The sequence below is a fragment of the Phaseolus vulgaris genome, chromosome 2 (assembly GCF_051622355.1).
Source record: "Phaseolus vulgaris cultivar YP4 chromosome 2, ASM5162235v1, whole genome shotgun sequence".
Taxonomy (NCBI): Eukaryota; Viridiplantae; Streptophyta; class Magnoliopsida; order Fabales; family Fabaceae; genus Phaseolus; species Phaseolus vulgaris.
This window is the reverse complement of record NC_143499.1, coordinates 30,368,629-30,384,799: the sequence shown is the minus strand read 5'-3', so window position 1 is coordinate 30,384,799 and position 16,171 is coordinate 30,368,629. Positions and strand designations below refer to the sequence as shown.

Sequence of the window (16,171 nt, the reverse complement as noted above, 5' to 3'; positions counted from 1 at the left end):
TCTGCTGTGGATTTAAATAATTTAATTTTGGTAATGAGTTATTTACCTTTTGGATACCTTACTTTGTTTATGAGAATTGAATGTCAAGAGATTCAACCAACTAACCATTTACAATTATTTTTTTTTATCTTTTCAGTTTAAAAAATGCCCAATTGATAGTGTGCTTATTAGCTCACATGTGGCAATTATGCTGCCATTGATGATGGTTATGGGAACCCTGCACCTCTCTTTTTTTGTGTGTACTTTAGTCCTCAAACCCTTTCCACTCAAACAAGATATGGAAACTTTCTAATTCTCTTTTATAATTAAATAAATGTTTTATTAGAATATACTGATTGTTTATATACTTGTATAATGATTATATATGTATGGTAACATAATTGAATATAGTAAGAATTTGGTTTTAAAATTATCTATAAAACACATTTCAATTAATTAGAAAGGTAAAAAAAATCAATTATATTGAAATTAAATAAGTAACAACTTTTTCAAGTATTGAAAGAAAGAAATGGAAAAATATAATACTTTAGAATTATAAAAAATATGTACTTTAGAATTTTTTTCATAATACTTTTTATTTTAATAGTTATTATAATATTTAATTTTAAATAATTATATATATATATATTATTAACTATTATCCTAAAAAAAGTAGATGCACAGTAATTAATAAAGATAATTATCTCATTCTATATATCTATTTTTTCTAATTTCCTTTTAAAATAGAAGAGCATTTTTATTGTAGATTTCAAAACGAATTTTTACACTATTTTTTAAGGATCCCGTTGTGTTAGTATAAACAAATATTATTTTTGAACATTTAGAGTTCTTTTACAATAATCTATTCTTATGTTATACATATTTATTTTGTAAGATGATTTAAAATCCCATCTTATATTTAGAATATCAGTCAATGATATTGTAATAAACATGTTTTAACTCTTTTTTTTTCATATGAGCCATCTTCAGTAATCAGTTTATATCCGACAGTTTTTACTGTTTATGGAACAGTATAAAGTAGAGCCATGGTATATTGATAGTAAAGTTTTAGAAATCCTGTTTTTGCTTTTATGTCTATGTATTTTCTTCCGGTTTATGTCATTTTTCAATTTATGTATCTAATGAAAGATCTTAATTAATTAATCTTAAATATTAAATTAAAATAGAATTATGATTAAAGGTAGAGAGGTTATAATTCAGTCTATATATATCAACTCTACTTATATTTTATTTTATACTTATTATATTTTATATTCTTGCTGACTTGAGTGTCAAAGTGTTATGGTAGGAGAAGTCTCTCATCTTTAGAATCACTAAAACTTAAAAGATCAACCTCGAACCGATAAAAACATCTCTCTTAACCGTTTATAAAAAAGTATTTTAAATGGCTTAATAAAAATAATAATAAAATATATGTAATTATTTATTGATGTGATTAGGGAGAGAGATGATAAAAATTATTGAAAAGAGAGGGAAGAATGATGAGAGTTGGTGGGTGTTGTAATTAGAGATATAAGTGAGAGACAGAGATGATTGCTAATTGCTCACTCACCAACCAAAAGCTCATATCTGTCTCTATCTATATGCTTATGCAAAAGAAAAAGAAAAAGAAAAAGAAATAGAAATAGAAATAGAATGATTAATGTAGGAAGACAAACTCTCTTTATACAAGAATCTTCTTCTGTTCCAAGGCCTAATCATGTCACCCATTTTTTTCATCTCTTGTCCACTGTTAATTCTTGTGGGATTTACTTAACCAATCATTTTATTTCAATGTTCTCCACTTCTAATACCAATACCACATCAGACATTAATTCTTCACCTCAAAAACAAGAACACACTTCTGACCTCTGCTTCAGGATGGGAACCCACTCACATATCTCAATTACTCATCATTCATTCACCTACATTCTTTCTTATTTTCACCAAATTTAATAACATTTAAAGGGATTATTTCATAAACAAATGTTTAAGTGTTTATCTCTTATTAGTCTGTTTTCAAATGAAAAAAAAAATAACCCATTATATTTTTTGACATTTAATTTTTCATTTTAAAGTATTATTTGCGTATGACAACTTTTTATATGGCTAACATGACATATTTATTACTACTTTTTTTTATGCTGGAATGAGGGATATTTGCACTAGAGTTGATTTTGGTTTTAAACTAAAAAAATTACTTAAATTAAAAATATATATATACATATCTAGCTTAATTGAATAGAAGTTTTTTTTCTCGGTCAGAACAATGCAATCAATTTTTTGGGCTTGGCCTTGAAGATTGACCTGGCCTAATTTTGTAGGCAGTTTCCTCCTGCACCCCTATTTTTTTCTTCCTGCACTCCCATAATGTTTTGCAAAGATAAACTTATCCCTAATATTTTTTAAAAATCTTAAAATGCACCTAACACCCACACTCTACTCTTTTTTCTTCCTTTGCACACAGACATACTGTATTGCTCTCTCAACAGCGTGCTACTCCATATCTTGGCATACGTTTCTCTTGGTGGTTCTCTGTTCAGAGAAGAAGGTAAGTAAAAACATTTTGGTTTATGGATCTTTAGTTCCATTTTATTATGGATTTTTGTTTACACAATATATATGTTTTGAGACAGTGTAGTTCGCTAGGTTTACGGAATAGAGAATCTACACTTTGTTTTTTGTCTTCCAAAATATTAAATCCGCAAAACTCTCAAGTTGGTGCATCGTAAATCTTCCAAATTGATAAGTCTAGTAATCTTTCAGATTTGCAGATCCATAGTATATTTCCATATTTCAGAATTCATAATGTAAAAAATACATTCTAGATTCACAAATCCGTAATTTAAAAAATGCAAGTGCCCTTTTTTAAATAAAAGATCAAGACTAGTTTTAGAATTTTAAAAAGTGTGGGTGCAGAAAGAAAAACGTAAGAGTGCAGGAAGAAACTCCCATTTTCGAATAGGTTGGTAAGATCCATCTTTGATTTGGGCCTAAGTGCAATCACAAATAGAATAATAGTAAGTGTTTCTTCCTGTACCTCTACACTTTTCTTCCTGCACCCCTACATTTTTCGAAAAGACCGAAATTACTCTTTACAGTTTTAGATGTTTTCAAAATAATAGTTCCGTTAGCAAAAGATATTTTCGGAATAAAAAATCTGGAAGACAAATAATTATTTTTTTAACACATTTTTTTTAATTTCCAGATTTATAAATCCGAAATTCATAAAACATATTCTGGAAAAGACGTTCTAGAAATATTTTAGAAAGAACAATCTGAAAATCATTTTTTAAAGGGGTACAATATAGTCTTTTCCACAAGTGTGGAGGTGCAGGGAGAAATTTGTAGAGGTGCAGGAAGAAGTTGTCTAATAGTGAATAGCATTGAACACGTGCCAAAGAGAGTGGAACCACGTAGGTGGGTTTGAAACCACACATAGAATTGTTGAATGAGTGTTTCTTCCTGGACCTCCATATCTTCTTTTGTCACCTTTATACCCAACATGAAAATACATTTTTATTCTTATTGTGTCACCCCATAGAGTAGTTTCTGGATTATGTAATCCGGAAATTCATTTTAATTCAAAAATTCATTTTTTGGATTACATAATTTGAAAGCAAAATAAGACTCGAAAAAATACTTTCGAATTATTTAATCCAAAAACTAATTAACAATTTAAAAATTAATTTTTTATTACGAAATCCAAAATATTATAAAGGGACATTTTTGGAAATTCAAAAATTTATAGAGGTGAGAAAAGAAGGTTCGAGGTGGAGTGACCTGTTGAATTTCCCTCCAAGACTGGTGGAGTGAGGCGCAGGGTTGAACACGAGGCCTTCTAAATTAGCGTCGCCGATGACGGTTCAGGCAGGTCGGATTCGGACCCTGAAAGACGGTTCATGCGGAGAAGCGGGTTCGGGTCCAGTTGTGTACTGAATGTTCAGAGATCAACGGGTGAGAGACAACTGGGCTCTGATCCACGCCGTTGAAGAGACCAACAAAGTCAACGTTCCCGTTGCCGTTGTTTTCAATCTCTTCCACAGATTTCTCGGCGCCAAATCCCGTCATCTAGGGTTCATGCTCAGGAACTTGCGTCAGTTGTGCCACCGTATGCAACATACTCTTCAAATTCCATTTTTCTTGTTCCAGGTAACTTGCACAGTTATTCGAGTTTCGCTTTTGTTTGGATAGTTTTTTTAAAGAATATTTAGGTCTCCATCAACTCTTTAACTCTCAAATGAAACTTAAGTTAGAATTAGTTTATGTATCACTTTTCCGTTTGCAGAAGTTGTTTAGGTACATTCCATTCGAAAGAATCATGCACGAGTTTGGTAGAGGACAAAACATTTCCTCCGAGTTATTGCATATGAAGACTCGAACTCAAGATCACTGTTTATACTAAAATAATTTCACATTTATCAACACAATCAGTGGAGGTCTCCTCTGTTGAAGCTAATTTATGGAAACATTTTTGATTAATTTCTTCAAAAGCTAATATTAATTTGTACACGAAGTAATTAATTTTACCCCTTGTAAGAGAGCTTTAACTAAACAAGGTCTTCTTAACTCTTCCAAGATGTTGTTTCTACTTTCAAACTCTATTGTAGGGAGAGGCGGAGGAGACCGTGCCAAAGAGAATGGGGAGCTTCACTTTTGGTAACGGATTTCTCACCATTGCGGGATGTACGAAGGTGTAAAGAAGAGACTTGCAAGAGGGTAAGTGATTCGGTTACGGTGCATGAAGTGGACGCTCACAACGTTGTGCCACTTTGGGTTGCCTCTGATAAATTGGAGTACAGTGCTAAGACAATCAGGACAAAGATAAACAAGGATTTCTGAGTATCTCGTAGATTTCCCTGACTTCGAAGTTGATCTGCCAACTAGGAAGTGGGTACTTTCCGAGAACCATTCCATTGACTGGGATGGTCTCATTGCTGATGTGTTACGGTTAGTGTTGTGTGTTGTTAAGCAAATCATGGGGATATAATGACCCTGGTTTGATGATTGTTTCTGTCAAATTACTAGCAGAGGAGCTGAGGTTCCTGAAGTTGATTGATGTGAGCAGGGGGGAATTGCGGCAAGGGAAGTGTTACACCTTAGATTCAATTGGGAAGTGAAAATGGATTCTGGATTAAAAGGTTACTCCCTAGATCGCAACAACCTGTGCAACCCCAATGCACTCTCTGGTTTATCTCCCTATTTGCATTTTGGACAGATATCTTCTCAGCGATGTGCTTTTGAAGCACGTAAGCGGCGAAATTCACATCCTCAAGTTTGTCTACTTGCCCTGCACTGAATTCTTTCTGTTTCTGTTTATCGATGGTTTTTTCTTCCCCAAAATGGTTTTAATAGACAAACATCTTATACCTATGTTTAGTATAACTTCCTGTTCTTAACTTGTGATCTAAAGGAACTTGATGCCTTCTTGGAGGAGTTGATTGTGCGGAGAGAGCTTGCTGATAACTATTGCTTCTACGAGCCCTGTTATGATTCAATAAAAGGAGCATGGGGTTGGGCTCAGAACACCTTAATCGAACATACCACTGATAACATATTTACTCGTGAGTCACTTTGGTCCGTTTCCAACACTATTGTTTTTGTTTACTTGCAGCTCAAATAGTTTTAGAACTTTTTCAGAAGGGAGCAATTGGAGAATGCACAGACTGCTGATCCTGTAAGCCAATTGTTTCATGGATAATAATTATATTCTCAGCTGAACAACCTGAAACCTTCAAAGATTCTCGCACTTTCTTTCACAGAATAATTTACTACTTCCCTAGTTCTAAGTTTCTCAAACTCAATGCATCTATATTAATATTTGATGCGTTGTTACGCTTCAGCTTTTCTAAATCTTTGTTTTTTTATTCTCATTCGCCTAAATAAGTATTATAGTCAATATATTGTTTTCTTGCAAACATCAGCTCTAAGGAAAACAATGGGTAGTGATACACGTTGACACAAAAATCATAATGTGCAAGAGATTGAAATTGTAAATTTTAACATTCTTTTTAAATCAACTATTATTAATCTTTTAATGATTATAACTAATTATCTAATATACCAGTTATTATAATGAAATGTTTTTAACTTTATTTTAAATCCATAAAACTTATTATAGTACCCCTTAATAAAAATAAATATTTTTAATATAATAGGCACTGGCACAAAAACATGAATTTACTATAAACTGACGTAATAATAAATTTTGCAGTAAATTTATAACTTCACAATTTTTCGCTACTTTGCCTTTTGATAATATAATTTCTTTTCTAATCTTTGCAAAATCTTAAAAATATGATATTGAAAGCTTTTGAGGAGAACGGTAATATTGTGATTGTAACATAATATATAAATATATACTATTTGGTTGAGTGTGACAGCATTTGATTTTATTACTTTAAAAATTATGTAATAAGCAAGATTATTATATAGTTTGAGTAAAAGAAAACTACAATAAGTAAATGATATCCAAAGAAAAATGGTTAACATTACTTTTGAAATCAAATATGTGAAGAGAAGAAAGATATATTGATTTGGTGCATAGTTCAACTATTTTACTTAAGAAAACATGAATGGTGCAACATTTTATGATAGATTTATTTTTACTATTTGAGGAATACTTTGAGAATACTTGGGAAATGCTATTATTATATAATTATTGTTTCAATAAAATTAATCTTTTCTTATAAATTATTATTATTGCCAATCTAACTAAACAATGATTATTTTAAGTATCTTAGTTATAACAAGTGTTCCTTCTTAGTTATAAAATAACACAATTTTTTGTTACTAATACTAATTAGTTTCGTAAACAGACAAAACATTTTAAATTTGTGAAAAAAGAATGGGCCAAAAATTTTAAAGAAATCATAATCTAGAAAGACAGAAACTTGAACTGTTATGAGTGAGATACACCAGGCCTTTGTAATAGTGCAACACAAAGGCGATGCTTGAGGAACCAAGTAGCAAGCTACTTTAACGACCCTCTCCCTCAAAAAATTAATTTAATATCGTGTGAACTAATAGTCCACATATCAGATATTAAACTGATAAGAACAGATACTACACTTGATCTTAGCCAAAAGGCCGAGAAAGGTATGATTTAAATAGCTGAAGTATTCCAAACTTATAGCTTCAGTTTCAGTGACCTTTTAGTATTCTGATGGGTGTGGGACTTCTTATGTTATAGCAAAGACCTTTAAGGCTTGAAACTGTGATTCAGTGTAACATTCGAAAGTAACAGCCGAGTTCATATCAGTCATAACATTTTCAAAGACTTTTTATTAGAATATGTTACTATCACAAATTATGTTAATTATTCTAACTTTGCTACTAATCATGAATGGTTAGGACGGATAAGACTCATTGTTGCATGAAAAAAAGTTTGTTTTATGTTCTACCTAAAAAGAAGAAGATCTTTTATGTATTTTTTTGTGTTCAGATATAAACTTTTAATGTGAATTCTTGTTAATTATTCTGCAACATAATCCCTTTTAGTCCATTTTGTTGTTCAAATAAAAAACAAGACAGACTTGCAATTATAATAAAAGAAACTTTATTTGATTCTATTTAGTCTTGGAATGATGTATGCTGTAAGTGGTCATTGGTTTTAGTTTGTTTGACAAATTTCCTAGCTTTCATCAATTTGTATTGTCTTTGCTAGGTTCAATATATTTTTATGTTTCTTTGTCTTCATGAGTAGGAATTAAAGACAAAAGAAGGTAATTGAATCTCACTGATTTTCAGAAGATGACAATTGTATTTTGCACTGCATCTACTTGGAGAGATTTAACTTTTAACTAAAAACATAACCAATGTTAGGAAGAAAGGCTTACTATTATAAACAGGCTTAATATAAGGTTTTCAATATAATATATAATGATCGAAACATCTTGTTAAATGAAGTAAAAGAAATATACATAGATATTTCTTGGGTTACAAAGTAATGATTTGTTTGCAACTGAAGTATGTTTTTATATGGACTTCTAATGGTTCTATAAGTTCTTCTCAGTATTACAGCAGTCTTGTGATTCTAGTTACTTATTGGTATTGAGTTCAGATGGTGAGAGGTAGTAAAGAGAAAATATTAATTACAATGCACTATTACCTTACAATAAAACCTAATTTTATCTCACAAAATTAATTTAATTGTGAGTCAATATTTGAGTTTTATATTTTTGAACTCCAACTATTGCCAAAAGTTCTGATAAAAGTGTAACTTTGTAACTGAGTTAGAGGGTAGCTCCAAGAATTTTCAAGAGGAAAATAATTTCAAAATGTTTAAATCTGAGACTCATAACTGAGTTTAAATACATTATAGCCTTTCCAGAAATATTTTACTTCAATATACTAGCTACTGTGTTTTTTCTTTTCCACGTCAAGTTTGGTTTTGAATACATCAAATTTTTGAGAGTATTGTAAACAAATCAGTAGAAAATGAATGTTTCTTTAGTATCTTCTCACAAAACAAAAATTAACTCATCTCGCCAACATAACCTCTTAAAAGAAATATTATTTTATAGATCAAGCTTATTTTAAAAATCTGGAATCGCTCAATCTTATTTTCTCTACAGCTGCAGATTAAAGAGAATAAGAGAGCATGTAAAGAAACATCCTCCAGCACTTTGGTTTTGGTTTTTACCTTTATATAATAGTGTTAGTCATCCTTGCTCTCGCTGGTGTATTCAACATCTTATATTGCTGTTAATGTAATATTGGTTTACTATAAACTGAGGTAAAATATATTTTGCAGTAAATTTGTAAATACTAGAGTCTAATATTTTTATTGGTTCTAAAGACAATCGCCTTTTTATTAAAGCATAAACTTATATATTGGTACAATTTTAAAGTGTGAATTTGGTTTTTTTATAACTTCTCACATTCTTTCTCTACTTCACCTCTTGTTAAATATAATTTATTTTCTAATCTTTCCAACAATAATTTCCTCTTTCTATCTTAAAAATATGATATTGATAAATTAAAAAAAATACAATTTCTATATATATTCAGTTAATAAGAATTTCTTAAATTTGTTGAAATTTTCTTAAAAGTTTGATTTTATGTTGAATTTTTTTGAACGGAATGAAAATATTTTGATTTTAATATAATATATAAATATATATACTATTTGGTTGAATGTGATAACATTTGATTTAGAAATTATGCAATATTTTAAGCAAGATTATTATATATTTATGATTGTTCACAGCATTTACATAAACATAGATTTAAAATTTTAATTGGTTGAACTGGGATGAACCAGGCCTTTGTAGTGCAACACAAAAGCATATTTACATTAAACATAGATTTAAAATTTGAACTGGTTTGAGTGGGATGCACCAGGCCTTTGTAATAGTGCAACACAAAGGCGATGCTTGAGGAACCAAGTAGCAAGCTACTTTGATGGCCCTCTCCCTCAAAAAATTAATTTAATATCGTGTGAACTAATAGTCCACATATCAGATATTAAACTGATAAGAACAGATACTACACTTGATCTTAGCCAAAAGGCCGAGAAAGGTATGAATTGAACAGCTGAAGTATTTCAAACTTATAGCTTCAGTTTCAGTGACCTTTTTTTGTTTTGACGAATGTGGGACTTCTTATTCTATAGCAAAGAGTTGAGACTTGGAACTATGTATGCTGTCGAAAATGAAACATGGCAAAACTGAAGATGTTTCTTTAGTATTTTCTCACAGAACAAAAATTAACTCATCTATCCAACATAACCCTCTTAAAAGAAATATTATTTTTTGATCAAGCTTATTTTAAGAATTTGGAATGGCTCAATCTTATTTTCTCTACCCCTACTGATTAAAGAGGATAAGAGAGCATGAAAAGAAACACCCTCCAGCAGTTTGTAAAAGGGTGATTCAAACTTACTTTGGTTTTGGTTTTTACCTTGATATAATACAACATCTTATCTTCCTGTTAATGTAAAGTCAGCTTATTGTAATATATTTTGGTTTTTGTGGGCTTCTAAACATGGTTCGAGACAGATTAACTGATTTGGTACTAATTCACAGCCAAGTTCCTGGAGAAGGAATAGATGTACAGAGAAATATGTCTCAATGTTATAAAGTTTGTGTTCATAATAAGCTCTGCATGTTTGATTTGGGAAACATTGTAAATAATTTGCATGAAAAGAATTTAGCTAATAAAGAACAAATGTTTAAGAATTGTAAATTATACTTGTATATGTAATTATTGACTTAGTTTAAGCATCAAATGCTAAACTTGTTATTTGATGTTTGTTGTGTATGCTAAATGGCTAAGGCACAAGTGCGAATTTAAATCGTGGAGGAATTTAGGTGGACCTTACGATGATAAAGAAAGGATTTTGTTAAGTAGAATCTTGTTTGTTTCTTTCTGGTTTACTATCCAAACTTTTTTTCATTTTGAATTAATTGGAAATTTTACATTCTCTAAAAATTAGAATATTTAATAATTGAATACAGACTTTAACTTTAATTAATTTTATAAAATTAAATTAGGTTTAAAAATTATTTTTTAAATATTAATTATTAAATAAATAAAATGTTTATTTTTTAAATATGTTTACTTTTTATTTTATGAATAGCAAAAAGACTACTAGAATAATGATTTAGGATTTGTTTTGACAAACTTTCCATAAGAATTATGAGACAAATAGGAAAATAAATAAATTTCATAGGTAAAATTAATTTATGCCAATTTTAGCCTTTTCTCTTTTTTTCTAGGAATTCTAATGGAAAAAATTACCCAAATTGATGTTTTATCCTAAAATTACGAAACTAAAATGTTTTTATTGTAAGAACATTCTAAACATTCTCAACCTATATTTTTATAATATATAGGAAATGTATATTATAGCAAAACATCTTACTTATATGTGGTATTCATATTAAGTGGTGGTCGTAAGCTGATGATGGGCTCAATATTTGTTAATTTGATTTAGTCTTATTAATTTTAATAAGAAGTTACAAAATAAGATACACTCATTATATAAATTTAAGTAAACAGCACTCTTAGTTTCTTCGGTCTTTCAATCAGTTCATTATTTATATTGGTGAACCAGTCAGTCATAAGGTGTGCAAATGGGAAAATTCTCCATTAACCAATCCACACACACCCTTTCTCCAAATCAAACAGCGGAGAAATCTTTGCTTTTATTGAACCCATAAACTGTAATGTTAGGACCTCAAACAATCATAAACTGAAATGAAGCATTCTTCCGGCAATTGAGAATTTAGATCTTCAAAATGTTCAGGCAAGATTTTAAAGATGGACATTGAAATCATAATTTATTCAAATTGAAATGATAGAGTTTTAAAGTTTCATATCAAGGATAATACACGCGACTGAAACTACCAAAATCCACAAGATAGTTACATATTTTTTACACAACAGCAAGCTTTGGATTACCATTAAGCAGCAGTTTCAAAATGAATGCAGCCCAGGTAGGTATCACAGCAATAACCTTGGTAAGAGTAGATGATCAAGTTGAGGGGAGACATTCATAAAGTCCTTTTTTTTACTCCCTGGCGTCTTATTATCTCTTGCTATAAGCCACATCCTGAAGTCCAAGAACTCAACTTTGACTATTGTTATTATTAGGATCTGTTTTTTTCACCGTTTTATTGAGCATGAAATGAAAATGACACTATATATGTTCCCTTCAGATTTGAAGACTGGCGGATATGGAGCTTGAAAGGCTGAGAACCTCAAATGGTGGCCTATTCATCACCTCTTTCACTGTTAAGGGGCACGAATCTGTGATCCAGAAGTAAGTAAATGCAGACCCTGGATGCCCTGTGCATGAAAGTTAGAAATGGCTGATGGTGAGAAAATAAAAGTATAAATAGTAAGCCACTGATTTAATAGAAGATTGTTTGATGAAATATTAGCGTTGTTAACACATGGAGTATATCTTATTCATTCATTTTAATTTTACAGTACTCAATTTAATGTTAATTACTGTTTAGTGAAAGCAATACTAGATCTGTGAGTGTTCAATTACAACAAGAATGGTATTCATAATAGAGTAAGAGAGCAACTGCTACTCCTGATATGCTGAAACTCTACCAAATAAAAAAACTAACCAGACACCAAGATAAGTCATCTAAGTACCTATTCCTCTCACAAGTGTAACAGAGGTAAATGACACTAGACCTTGGAAAAAACTAGAAAGTTGAGTATAACAATAAAATCACGATGAAAAGAAGGTCAATGATCTAAAAGAGAGGTGATTGAATATCTGTTGTGGGTTTGGCTCATTTGTGCAAAAAATAAGTTAAAGGGTTCAAGCGGGTGGAACATTGAAGGTATGTGATAATTGACTACATGTTTATATAAGAACTTGTTATTTAACCCACCAAAAGGAAAAATAAAGAAAATTTGCAAGAACTTCAATTAAATCAAATTGATGTAAGAATACGGGTTAACATGTGGCACCTAGTTAATATCGGGACAAGTTCATCAATTCGTATTATAAATTTACAAATACTTGAGATAGTGTTATTTTCCTTTATAACAAACAAAATCAATGATCTTGGCTTAATAAACAAAGTAAAGCAGGTACCACCGCCGTTATCATGTTCAAAGCGTGCCCATGAATTATTTGGAAAAATGCCATGAGTCACGTAAGCACTAATCTTTGATGCTCCATGAGCTGCCAAGACTTTCTGAAAGATGACAGATTAATGAGTTAACAAGATATAAACAAAATCATCTTTCCTACAATAAATAAAACTATATAAGATTCCACCTTTTGTGCCATGTAAGAATCCACATGCACAGATGTTTATACCTGACACTCTATCAAAGTTCCACCTGATTGAACCAAATCATCAACAATCACAATATGCCGATCCCTAGGGTCTCCCTCCTTGATACGAACTATCCTTTGATCTCCTTCCCGAACTTTTGCACAGACTATCTGCATATCCATTGTGTAAGTGCTAACAGATGGAACCACCAAAGCAAGTTAGTCTATGTTTCAAACTTCAAATCAGTAGCTGCTAGACTGGTACCAGTGTGTTATTTATAACTTTTACTGAACTTGAGAAAAATTGTTAGATTAACTATATTCAATACCGTTGGAAAATGCTGCAGTTGCTTATGAAATCGTTTCCATGCACCATCATCAGGAAAAGCAATTGCTATCTGTGAAAGAAGAAAACCAAAGTTGTTATTGAATATGAGATAGTATAAAAGCATTGGTTCTCATTCACTTTTATAACTGATATATAATCTGTTTTTATAACCTTAAAGTTTAAAGTCTTTTGGATAGAGCTTTACTCGTGTGCCTAAGTCATAACATAATTCCCATTATCAAAATTCACATGCACATGAGATAAACCAGAACAGTAAATACAAAACTATACAGGAAACACAGCCTGAAAGAGAAGAAATAAATATAGGTGAAATCCTCACATTGTCAGAATCAGGAAGATCCTGGAGCCTTCTTTTCAGCAAAGGTATCCCACTCTCAAAGCATGGTAAAATGTTATCTCCAAAGTAGAATCTCTCCTGAATTGCAACAAAAAATCAAACAATTATAGCAAGGAATTTCACAACTGAGAAAGAAAGACAAGGAAAACATGAGACAGACCACCCAAAAATACAATTGTTAAAAGCAATTCCACAAATATTAGACCTGCAAGGCATGAATGTCAAACGTCACCAGACTGGTAGGTCCTCCCCTAGAAATGGGTATGTTTGACAAAAGTCTGGCCAAAGTAAAAGCTGTGGCAATATCTCCTTCATCCTCCATACGCTCTGATGTGCCCGTTGGGAAAAACGGAAGGACAAGGGTAAATGAAGCAATGAATAGTTTTGGCAATGCATAAATAACAGGAATCTGCTCAAAAATCACTGCTGGAGAACTGAATGAGGCCAGAAAAGCAACATGCATCCCGCGAATTCCTTGGGCATTGGGAATGAAAATGTTGGGGAAGCCATCAGGAAACTTGCTGAGTTTTCAGTTGCACAAAGTACTTCAGTGAAAGAAACCATACAATTCACTCATAACGCAAACTAGCTAGAAAAAAAAATACCACCCAGAACTAAACGGGCTTTAAGCTTTAATCTCATGCATCAAGATTCACAATGGGGCAGCATAGTGTAGTGCTATATTCTCCTACAAAAGCTCTTACGCCCAAGGAAGTACTAAATGAAAAGGCATTCGATGCGTGCAAATATAAAACACATTTAATACCTATCATACAAAGAAATAATGAGGATGTGATGGGATTTAGAACTATTCTAACCGTAATTCGTATTTACAAGTTCCTAAATTGCAACCACGGAAACATCAATTCTAGCCCAACAAAGCAATTTAGCTAAATGGGGCACTCGAAGCTGATGGAATACAGAGACGAGACAATATAACCGTGATGGGTACTTCCAAGTTCCTACATTGCATAATCTTGACATCAATTCCAGCACAATAGAGCAATTCACCAAAATGGGTCACTCAAAGTAGACGAAAAACAAACACAAATCACCACATTGGTTCGAAACCGAAGAAAACAGAGAGAGGTGCAAAGGATGCATCATGCATGACGAGAAATGCTACATGAGCGAAAAGGGACGAACCCCCAAGAGATGTTGCGGAGCTCGATGGCTTCGCACTCGGCGGCGATTTTCTCGGCGAGGGCCTTGGTCTCGGCGCAGAAGAAAAGGACAACCTTTTTGGCATTTTTGGTGGGGAATTGGGAAGCAGAAGTGACAGCGGAGACAGAAACCAATGAAGAAGAAGGGTTGGTGTTGGAATTGGAGAGAGCGGTGGAGTCTTTGCTCATGTCGGAGATACGCTCGATTGTCCAGCGGCGGTGGCCCTCGAAGCCTTTGATCTCGCACCTCAGATTCGAACTGAAAGAGAAAAGGGATTTGTTGTTGTTCTTCTTAGAGGGGTGAAACAGAGAGTGAGAGCGTTTGAGTGTGAGAGGTTTGTTCGATGGAAGCGACAAAGACGGAGGGGGTGGCGTGGCCGCCATTGTCGGCGGTCACCGTCTGGTTCTTCACTCGAAGATCGCTTTCCCTTTAGGGGGGACAGTTGGAAATGATTTGCAAGTTCGGTACTACATTGTATTCCACAAAGGATCAACCATAATACTATATAATTAGTCACATCTATTTTTAAGTGTCTTATGTGACTCATTTTTGTAACTGAATTTACTATATACATTTTCTCTTGCAACTTTACTTTTACTTGTAATATTTTCATGCTTATATTTTGATTTTAATAATTATTTGTTTAATACATAAAAAATTAATCATACATGTACAAAAACTGCGTATGTTTCTACTGGTCTATGATACAATATTCTAAAAATGTTTTTGACTGGCACAATTAATTATAAGAAGTTTTTTCCGTCATTTTTTCTTAACTTCAATCACTTAAAGGATAGAATGTAAAATAAAAAGTAAATGAAAGAATTAAAACAAAACAACTACGAGATCTATACCCACTGGTAATTTTGTGATCTAAATTTGGAACAATGAGCAACAACCACCAGCTCCTCCAACTCTACGACGATTTCTATTTCTTCAGCTTCCAACACAGACTCACCAATCTTCAACTCAAAACGCTTATGGAATTAAAGGTTTTCAAAATATTATTGCTTCAAAAGAATTCTCCACCAATCCTTCATTTCAGGTCTACTCCGTGTTTCTAAAAATGTTAAATATTTGTAACATTTACACTTTTTATTTTTAACTTATGCATAAATTAATTTTAATATATAAAAATATTTATTTTATTTTTAATAAAAAACTTTATAGGAAAACTCATTTATTAGTAGAAGTTTTCACACCATTCTTACTATAAGTAAAAGGAGCTAAATTGATAAATGAGACCATTTTAACAGCTGGATATTATTCTTTTCAGAACAAATTAAAATAAAAAGTAATGTTGAAAAGAGAGTAAGGAAAAAACGAATGAATATATTGATTCTCGCTGAAAGGAAAGACTAAAATGACTTATATATATATATAACTAACGATATATTTCTAAGAATTTCTTTCAAAGTTAAAGAATGTGTCTTAGACATTCCACTTTGAGCAGCAAAATATGAAATGAGAAGAAGGTAAAACTTTTGGCAAGATTGAAGAAATAGAAAGATATTTAGTTAAGTCCAAAAGTGATTATTATAGAAAAATAAAGTTGGTTTGAAAAATATACATAACTAATTAAGTAAGTATCTTA

At 31.6% G+C, this 16,171-nt stretch overlaps 2 protein-coding genes and 2 non-coding genes across 5 annotated transcripts; 1 reads left to right on the top strand and 3 right to left on the bottom strand.

Annotated features, from left to right (window-relative positions):
* The first annotated feature begins 3,796 nt into the window (after nucleotides 1-3,796).
* LOC137811352 (deoxyribodipyrimidine photo-lyase) lies at nucleotides 3,797-5,832 on the top strand. The gene is given in 7 exon segments (XM_090298542.1): nucleotides 3,797-4,131; nucleotides 4,590-4,615; nucleotides 4,617-4,811; nucleotides 4,813-4,929; nucleotides 5,008-5,254; nucleotides 5,393-5,492; nucleotides 5,594-5,832. Coding segments are annotated over 7 exon segments (1,038 nt in total). The 5' UTR covers nucleotides 3,797-3,837; the 3' UTR covers nucleotides 5,653-5,832.
* Nucleotides 5,833-6,886: 1,054 nt separating this feature from the next.
* On the bottom strand, nucleotides 6,887-7,081 carry LOC137813152 (U2 spliceosomal RNA). The gene has a single exon (XR_011081385.2). It is a non-coding gene; the product is annotated as a U2 spliceosomal RNA (small nuclear RNA).
* A 2,229-nt stretch (nucleotides 7,082-9,310) lies between these two features.
* On the bottom strand, nucleotides 9,311-9,505 carry LOC137813135 (U2 spliceosomal RNA). Its single transcript, XR_011081369.2, has one exon. It is a non-coding gene; the product is annotated as a U2 spliceosomal RNA (small nuclear RNA).
* A 1,731-nt stretch (nucleotides 9,506-11,236) lies between these two features.
* Nucleotides 11,237-15,117, bottom strand: PRS3 (phosphoribosyl pyrophosphate (PRPP) synthase 3). Of its 2 annotated transcripts, none has more exons than XM_068613046.2 (7): nucleotides 14,560-15,117; nucleotides 13,619-13,934; nucleotides 13,396-13,491; nucleotides 13,057-13,125; nucleotides 12,770-12,898; nucleotides 12,542-12,644; nucleotides 11,237-11,772 (listed from the first exon to the last, which is right to left on the bottom strand). In XM_068613046.2, exons 1-7 carry the CDS (start codon nucleotides 14,958-14,960, stop codon nucleotides 11,639-11,641), a joined length of 1,248 nt encoding a protein of 415 aa, XP_068469147.1. In that variant the 5' UTR covers nucleotides 14,961-15,117; the 3' UTR covers nucleotides 11,237-11,638. The 2 variants fall into 2 exon arrangements, with proteins under 2 accessions (XP_068469147.1, XP_068469148.1); XM_068613047.2 differs by having other exon boundaries at nucleotides 12,545-12,644; nucleotides 14,560-15,069.
* Nucleotides 15,118-16,171: the final 1,054 nt, after the last annotated feature.

Bases quoted from the DNA above. Each gene is read 5' to 3' on its own strand.
- PRS3 (XM_068613046.2), bottom strand. From the start codon at position 14,960: ATGGCGGCCACGCCACCCCCTCCGTCTTTGTCGCTTCCATCGAACAAA. The intron at 13,935-14,559 runs GTTCGTCCCTTT...CTGAAAACTCAG, and splicing joins CTCCGCAACATCTCTTGGGG to CAAGTTTCCTGATGGCTTCC. The intron at 13,126-13,395 runs GTGAGGATTTCA...CTTCTTTCACAG, and splicing joins ATCTTCCTGATTCTGACAAT to ATAGCAATTGCTTTTCCTGA.